This window comes from Sinocyclocheilus anshuiensis, unplaced genomic scaffold (assembly GCF_001515605.1).
Source record: "Sinocyclocheilus anshuiensis isolate Anshui unplaced genomic scaffold, SAMN03320099.WGS_v1.1 scaffold386, whole genome shotgun sequence".
NCBI lineage: Eukaryota > Metazoa > Chordata > Actinopteri > Cypriniformes > Cyprinidae > Sinocyclocheilus > Sinocyclocheilus anshuiensis.
The window spans coordinates 228,997-238,243 of NW_015542332.1; the positions used below are offsets into that span (position 1 = coordinate 228,997).

At 36.5% G+C, this 9,247-nt stretch overlaps 1 protein-coding gene across 5 annotated transcripts in view; it reads right to left on the minus strand.

Moving 5' to 3' along the window:
- lmo4a (LIM domain only 4a) overlaps nt 1–9,247 on the minus strand; it is an 18,089-nt gene that overhangs the window by 1,506 nt on the left and 7,336 nt on the right. The window contains exons 2-6 of one of the 5 annotated variants that reach the window (XM_016489491.1): nt 7,649–7,735; nt 6,850–7,095; nt 2,645–2,741; nt 1,085–1,243; nt 634–881 (exon numbers count right to left, since the gene is read on the minus strand). In XM_016489491.1, the coding sequence (XP_016344977.1) occupies nt 873–881; nt 1,085–1,243; nt 2,645–2,741; nt 6,850–7,095; nt 7,649–7,665 (528 nt within the window). In that variant the 5' untranslated portion in view covers nt 7,666–7,735 and the 3' untranslated portion in view covers nt 634–872. Of the gene's footprint in view, nt 1–633; nt 882–1,084; nt 1,244–2,644; nt 2,742–6,849; nt 7,096–7,648; nt 7,736–9,247 lie in introns of those variants that run through there. The other 4 variants (XM_016489489.1, XM_016489488.1, XM_016489490.1 and 1 more) reach the window with 4 other exon arrangements.

Genomic DNA, 9,247 nt, shown 5'->3' on the forward strand with positions numbered 1-9,247 from the left:
AAAGAAAGATCTATATATATATATATATATATATATATATATATATATATATATAAAGTGTCCCATATGTAAAGTCTTATAGATAAACAGTTTTCCACTATTAGAAGAAATTGGTGGGGGAAAAAAAGAGACCAGAGGAACTACACATATGGTACATTTGCATTGTTTGAAAAAATCTGTTACACTCCAAGCTCACATTTCTTCAGATACTCACAAATTAGAAATTTTGTCAGGATGTAGTTACCCAATTTTGCAAACTTATGCAAACATGGACCACTGGGAAACCAAACCGATCCACTCCGCTTAATCAGGGAATGGTTTCCTTTTCCAATCAAATATTATTAAGACAGGTTGACACCTACACCACTATAATTAAGAAGGAATGTGTGGCACAGTTGGGAAAATGGTTAGTTGATGAGTTTCGGTAGGCATCTCTTGAGACTATCCTGCTATCAGGGGGGAAGTCGTGGCCTAATGGTTAGAGAGTTGGACTCGTAACCCAAAGGTTGTGGGTTCGAGTCTCGTACCGGCAGGGATTGTAGGTGGGGGGAGGGAATGTACAGCGCTCTCTTCCACCTTCAATACCACGACTGAGGTGCCCTTGAGCAAGGCGCATAACCAGATGAACCACATATGAGTGATCATTTTCAGATTTCTTCAATTTGATTGTGTTTCCCTCGTTAGGGGTGATTGTCTCGCAAGTGACCCACAGTACTTGCGCAGTTCTGAATTCTTCTTCTAAGGTGGCTGGATGCACGAAAGTAAAGTGGACGTCTTGGGTGTGGGTGGACATTCACAATGATAGATTGAACGGAAGATGTGAGGAAAAATACGAAGAGAAGGCACGCCGCAAATTATAAATCCTTGTTTTCTCAGCACACCTGAGTAAAAAGATCAAATAGCCAATCAGTTTATTTTCTAAATAGGAAAAATAATGCAGTATAGCAGTCTCTCTTCGTTTTTATCATGTTTTTCTATCATCTGGTACAAATTTACATTTACAACATTTGTTAAAGTTACAGCTTTAAATGCAAGTTGAGGGATATCATTGATTTCTTATCAATTTGCTGTGTTTATATCAGTCCTTTTGGTCGGGTAGGAGGGTGTTGCTCTGCAGGGGGGTCAGGTGACTACTGAGCAAAGCTCCACCCGGTCGGTCATGTTCACAAAAGATGGTGCCGTTGACGTAGTGAAATCGGTCACCAGGCACCAAGCGATTTCGACATGTGGCACAAGTGAAACACTGTGAAGAGAAGAAAAACAAAGCAAAGGGTTATTTCACTGGACGTCTGGTGTGTCATTTAATAAATGTCTTCAGCTAAACTAAAAAACAATTCAAGTTGAGAGGAAATGGAAGTAGTGATATCTTTTGTATTTTTAGATATGAGAAAGAAAGTCCTATTTTCCAATCAAATATTATTAAGACAGGTTGACACCTACACCACTATAATTAGGAAGGAATGTGTGGCGCAGTTGGGAAAACGGTTAGTTGATGAGTTTTGGTTGGCGTCTCTTGAGACTATCCTGCTATCAGTGTTCAGTAACTGCAAGGCTTCAGCTGACAATTCAAAGAGAAATATATTTCCTCAAAAAAAGGCTACTTCAAGTCTTTGCAGATGTTTCCATTCCAACCAAATAATGTGACGTATAAACACATACGTTAATATGAAAATCCCTTTAATTCTCACTCTGGAGATATGGGATGTGGGTCCAAGTCATCGTTTTGCAAGAATGATAAATTTCAGTCTTTCAACTTTTCCAGTCTTAAGGGAGTTGCAATACAATACTCAAAAAGAAGTAAAATTTCATAAATCTAAATATGAAGCATCGACTCAGGCTTATGTTGAGCAATTCCTGCTGGCTTACATGCCAATGTCAAAGGGAATTAGGGAATTGCAATGTACAAAAACAAATTCCCTCATGTTTGGGATTGGTTCATAAATTGCAACCATACAAGATTTGATGTTAAGAAATTCGGTCTATGACCTGTCCTGTGACGGATCAAATCAGTCCTGTGACAAATCCACATCAAATCAAACTGCATTTTTTTAAGCTAGTCACGCTACTGTGTTTTGCAAAAGTAGGGCAGTACAACAATTTTGTGTCTATGCAGCAGCTCAGTTTGATCACAAAAGATTCATAAAGAGAATTTAGTCTACTGTAAATAATTGAAGTTAGAGTCTATGACAAATTGCTATCTGTCCATATGTTTTATATAGTGCAATAAAAAGTGTATCACTGCTATGTATAATGAATATTAATGACAGTTACATCTTTTCTATATTCTGGTCTTTATCCTGTTTGTTTCTACTAATTTGTTGTCAAAGTAGCAACATATATTTTCTTGTGACGTACATCTGTGTGACAAAAAAAAAAAAAAAAAAAGTGTTGATCGGGGACTTGGTTCTATTCATCGGTAAATGTGAGCTTGCAGTCATTGTAAGAAAGGAGCGGGGTTTAGGTGGACAAAATTATTGAATAAGTCTAGCATGCGTCACCAGAGAAAAGTCTATCGACTCCACTGACTTATATTTTGTTAAAAAATTTAGAGCTCAAAATAAAAAAAAAAGAAACCTATGGACAGATATATCGTTCATTAATACTTTTTTTTTTAATACTGACAATGCGTGAGGCTATGGCTAACCTTTAGATGGTAGACATTACCCTGGGCCCTCATCACCATCTCACTGGCAGGGATAGACTGTCCACATGCACTGCAGGCTCCACTGTGACCAAACAACCTGCACAGCGAGGGGAAAAACAATGATGAATTAAATATATAATAATATTTAAACAGTGACAAGATATCAGTTGAAAGTCAACACATTTAAACATCCAAAATACATGTTTCCTTAAGTGATTTCTCATTTGAGGAATAAAAAAAAACGGTTCCCCCATATTGCAAAATGACACACAAATCACCCTGAAAATAAAACGTCTTACACTGATCCACTTCTTTTCCTTCCACAATTGGGGAAATTCATTTTTGAGTCCGTAGCTTGAGTGCTTTTGCAATGTGTGTGTTTGTGAGTGTGTGGCTTGGATGGCAGGGCACCAAAGCCCCTCTAGTCCTAGACTGCAACCTATCAACTAATCTGGAGTGGCAGTGTAATTGGTGGCAGTGGCTATAGGAGCCTCTGATCCACCCTTGGCTCCTAATTAGGGTGCACTTGATTACTCTGCTGCCTGAGTTTGAGGTTGTTATGGGCAATTTTAGGAGAACACTCAAATGAGTTCAAGTCGCGCTCTTGATGAGCTGAAAGAAAAAAAATGCATCTACACACACTCAGCCATATAGAGATAAAATCCAGATGCACACAAACAACAGGCAACATACACGCATTCCACTCGCACACATGCACAAACAACTTGTTTTCATTCAGAACACCTGGAGCCACCATGTCACAGTCATGTTTCAGTAGGAAACATTTCTTCCGCTCCCTCTCTGGGGTCTTTATTGTGATGGTAACCAGACCAGTTTGGCAGCTAATTCTCACCGCCTCACTTTCTCCTCTTCCCCCTGCCCTCTCTTTACCCCTCCTCCGCTATCACTGTCCCAGCTCTGACTGCTCGCAGTAATGAATTTTTGATCTTAATCCAAACAGTAATTTAATAAGAGACGGCAGAAAGGAGCCCTGTTCTCCCTAATTAATGCACCCTACTTTTATCAGACCTCAGGCTCCACGCTGTGTCATTTGGTAATGAAGCTCTGCCCTTTTGATTAGCTGTATTATACATATTTAATACACTGCAGATTGAGTACACCTTACATGCACTCTTAAAGGAAATATCCATAAGACCACCCTTGACACGTAGGCCTATAACATGTTTGCTGAATTACAGTGTTGTAAGAGATATGTCCTTTACCAAAGAGTTTTTCTTTCTCAGTTGAGTTGTTATAGAACCCAAAGTTGTCATAAAACAACAACTCATCATAGGATGTCTGAACTGGTAAAAAGATACGGTATATAATAATCAAAGAAAAAATCTTGACCAGGGGTGCATCAGGTACTCGCAGACAAAACTATGGGTGCTCCAGAGAGGGAACAAAATGTCAAAAAAGAAAAGTGGATCCTATTGCAAAATACAAAAAAAATCCACATATAGGCACTCGCATAGTTAGCAAAGTAAAAAGCCTTTATTCTAAGACAGGGCTACATATTAAAAAGTATCAGCCCAAGCAGGCCTTCGTCAGGGTGCTAACTATGCGAGTGCCTAGATGTGGATTTTTTTTTTTGTATTTTGCAATAGGATCCACTTTTCTTTTTTGATAGTATATAATATATTGCATTATAAAGTAACAACAAAAACAACACCACCAGTAATTTTATTTTTTTTATTTTTTTTTTTTGGCAGGTGAGAACTTTTTTTAATATTATGTAGATGTAGTAGTAATAATAATAATAATAATAAGAAGAAGATTAATAAATAATTTAATAATAATAATTGTATTACATTTTTAAATAATTTTTATAATACAAATTTTATATACTTTTATATAAAATTAATAATATTTCATTATTTTATTTGATTTAATTTACTTTACGTTCAAAGTTTATATTATGATTTATAATATTTATTACCAGTTCAGTCAGGCCCACATTCTAAACTATTTTAACAATATATAGTTATATTAATAAAGTCATATTAATAATAATATGAATATGAATACATACATATTAATTAATAATTATTTAATAATTTTATTTAAATGTAAATACAATAAATTAATATAATTAATATTAATAAACAAATATAATAATTCCAATAATATATACAGTGTATAATCTTATATTTTGTATATATAATATTAATATTATATATTAGTATAATAACATGGGACTGACTGAAAACTGTACATTGTCTTACAATTAACGATAAAAAACTCTTTGCATCTGTAATTTTTATTTTAAATATGGCAGGGCTGCACAATTTCTTTTCGATTTTGAGATCTATGAGATTGTTTGAATTTTCAGCAGGCATCTCTGGCACTTCTACAGCAAACACAGTCAAAAAAGATATTTGTGTGGCAATGCCAAGTAGTCAGACATCCCTGGTTGAGGTCCAAACAGACCAGTGTGGGTCTAACAGGCAACAATGCCGTGCCGTCATGGACCAATGCATCACTGCACACATCCAAACACACAGAGGTCAATTTCAAAGCCTCAGCGATTATAAACAAATCTAATCTCCGCACCTCTGGAGCCTTCAGCTCAAAATATACAAGGGAATAGAGGCCAAATTCAATCAAAGAGCTATGTAATCATCACACAGACATACGAGCAATCATAGACCCCAGCGAAAACCGCCAGAAAAATAAACTAACGATTTTTAGGGTTTGCAAAACAAAGTCACGGTTGTTTTGTAGACTGGTCAAATTTCATAACAAAATGACAATTCTGAGTTCACTTCTAGTTTGATCACCGACCATGTTGTTAAACAGGTCGGCTTGAGTCTAAAGTGGTGTACGGCACATGAAAAGCATGTGGGGAGTCTTTGAGGAATATGGCTGCTCCAGATGCCATGTTAAATGCACCCACACACTTCCTGTCATGATCGGTGAACTATTCTTGTCCCTTTCTTGTACAGCTTATGCATGTGTGGCCTCAAAAAGAGATTTAATATCAGTATGACAGACAATGCTCTACAGTCATCCCAACAAAATCTGCTAATTTCAGATAAAATTATTTTTCACAAATGGACAAATTAAAGGCACAATATGTAAGATTTTTTTATTAAAATATCCAAAAACCACTAGAACAGTGTTATATATTTTGCTGACTTGTGTACTTCCATTATCCCAAATGTTTCGAAGAATGTTTAAATCCAGAGAAATAAGCAATTTTAACTAGTGACACGGACCGTGTCCATAGTGTCATTGTGTCGTCTGCCAATGACGCCATAACCCCTCGATTTTCGGTTTTGTTTTGTAGAAAACATGGAAACACCAAAGATGCTTTAATATGTTGTGCGTTTTATTAGACCGGTGACAACCGCACAGAGTAGCATTATAACAGAACTTTCAAATGTATCTAGTATGATAAAACAGCGCTGTTTTTTTCCCCCCACATACACACGACCGGAAGGAGCGGAAGCGGTCGACTTTGGCATAATAAAAGCTCCGGTGCTTTCGAGCTGTGTGTCACGCTCGTTCAGCTGCCTCGTTTCGCTTCGACGGCTTTCAGCCTCACCTTGCTTCATTCTACTACGTTAATAAATCATTAGCTCATCCATGAACATGATTTCTGCCCGAGTCCCGTCGGATTGCATCGGCTGTGGGGATGAAGATGACAACTCCCATGATTCCACACTCAGTCACGGCGCCATCAAACTACGCCTTTGTCTATTTGTTTATTTTGAATATGCGCCCTCTAGCGGCGAAAATTACATATTGTGCCTTTAACATTTGGTTTACTCATTTAAATTTGTGCTGAACTTAAAATGATAGTTTTGTTCAAAATAAATATTTTTTATGCAAGTCATGCAAAATAACATAATAAACTAAAAAAAAACAACAAAAAAAAACATTATGTTTATGCAAGATTTGGTAGTGTGTGGGGTTTTATCCATTTTCTTCATTTTAGGCCAAAATAAATATCAAACACTCTTCTAAATATACTGTGTCTGGTAAATCAGGAAAGGAGATTTGCCAAACGATATGAAAGAACGATCAAGTTCACAAATTGAAGACATTTTATTGATTTGTCCCAGTAAAATCCACAGATTTCCTATCCTTCTTGTGTAACACATTACGTCTCATGCTGTGACCAGAAACATTATTTATTTGCTCTTATTCAGCATTTCTTCATCAGTCCAACCAAATCCCCAACTGCCAGTTTCTTTTAGTACCTGATGTAATCGTTCTTGCAGAGGATCATTCCTCCTTTGCTGAAGCAGGTGCTGCCGATCTCTCCCAGCTGAGCCTGGCAGCAGGAGCACTTGAGGCAGCGCGTGTGCCAGTACCGATCCATGGAGAAGAGCAGGAAGCGATCCGAGATCCGACCTCCGCAGCCTGCACAGGAGCGCACTGCCCCAACGCTGCCTCCTGTTACCGCAACGGCGGCGGTTTCCACGCGGCTGTTCACCATCGCCTGCCTGCGGGATAGAGAGGAGAAGCTCGTAAATCAGCAGATGTGGCCTGTGTTATCCAGAGGCATCGTTCTACCACTATCAGAAGATCAGCCATTAGAGATGTTCCTCCAAACCTCTTCAAACACATCACCATAATACATTCTTATCATCCTGAGGAAATGTCATTGCAGAATGATGGGACAGATATATTTCTCACCCTGTTGTTGATTGCATTTTCAATGCCCCCATCCAGTTTTGTTTACCACCATTTTTAGTATTATAAATATTTATTTTTTTAAGTGTGGAATATTCATGCTTATAAAAAATTTACATTAAGTTATGATTACACATAAGAGTCAGTTATAACATTTAACTTATTTTCTCTTTGTAACGGTGTAATTCTGTAACATTTTTATACTGGCTAGGAGAAAAAAAAAAAAGGTAAATAAGGTTCCCACTCAAAGGGAACAATAATCAGCATAACAAAATATTTTTATCCCACAATGCAGTGCAGCAAGAAAAGGAAACGTTTGTGATCTATATCATAAACGGTTAATGAAGCTGAGAGCAAACTTCCCTGTATGTCATTGTCATCACCAGTGCAGAGGTACACAAGACCTGTCCAGAAAACCACCCTCTCTTAGCACGAGAACCTGTGGTGCTACTGAAATTAATGAATAACAGATAAAGTCATTTCTTTAGGCCACCGCTAAACAACCTATGACCACCATAACACTGTTATTAATGTGATATTTTATTAACAATAGTTTGTAACATTGAACAACACATTAAATATGTATAGGGATGTAATGGTATGAAAATTTTTTATCACAATTATAGTGACCAAAATTATCATTATCAAAATTATCATTATTGTTAAAATGTGCTGGAAATGTTCAAAAAGTACTGACACATAAATCACTTCACCAAATTTTATATTTAAAATCAACAAACAACAAATAAAACGACTTTTTGTTTGCATAATCACTAAAACAATAACATTACCAATGATGTCCGGATTTTAAATAACAACATGACTGACAACAGTTTATCTAATAGCATGTTTAAATATCTAATGTAAATGTTCAAATAAAGCTTTGAAAATGTTTCATAAAAAGGTAAACCTCACATTTCAGCCTTTAAATAAAGAAAAGGGTTAAGTAAGTCAAAATGATAATTGATTAATAAATGATTATATGTATTTTATCTGCTCCATAAATAATTCTAGATAACTTATCTGAATTGTTTAAATGAGAAATCAGCAAGGGGGCCAACACTTTTTCACACCACTGTATAGCCTAAGTCTCTGTAAATCCACTCTATGACCGCAGGTGGCGCTTATGGAAAAGCTGAATTACAGCTGTTGACCGTAACCTCCGTGGACAAAACAGCATTGCAATTAAGAACACTTCTTTAGGCATTACATGGAGTGAAGATGTAAACAAAATGCCATTGAATCTTTTCTAAAGACAGTCAGAACCTTCAGAGGTACATTCATATAATTAATTAATTCATATATTCATTTGTATAATTCCTTTCTTTTAAAACCTCCCAGCTTTTCCGCCATGTTTACACTCAAAATGAACTACTCTTCGTGCTGTGTAGTTTCACAGCAGGCAGAGTGCTGTGAAACTCTGCACGTGCAGAGTGCACGTGAGACTGTTACTTAAAACTTTGTTTTATACTGGATAGTATTTATTTATCCTCAGTTGTTCAAATCGCGGTAATCGCATACAGTTATAATGATAATTAAAACATGAAACGGTAATACTAACTAGGGCTGTGCGATATGGACAAAAAAAACCTATCGCGATTTATTTGATCAATTTTGCGATTTCGATTTTAATCACGATTTTGACACACACAGACATGCTTTACAGTCATTAATGCATTCAGTGTGAATTTGAAACATATTTCCAAAAGAAAACCAATTAGAGCTTTATCAAAAAGCTGTAACATGTCTCTAGAACAGACATAAGGCAAAATAATCACTAAGTAAAGGTGTAACAAAATGTCTCTAGAATAGACATATGAAAAAAATAAAATAAATCCCGTGTCCAGGGAATTTTTTTTTTGCCATGCATTGGTCATAGAGCTCTTTGTGGTGTTGCCTCAGATGTTGAACTAGATTTGTTGCGCCAAGTTCACACGTACTCCGTCTGCAGTGCGTATACAG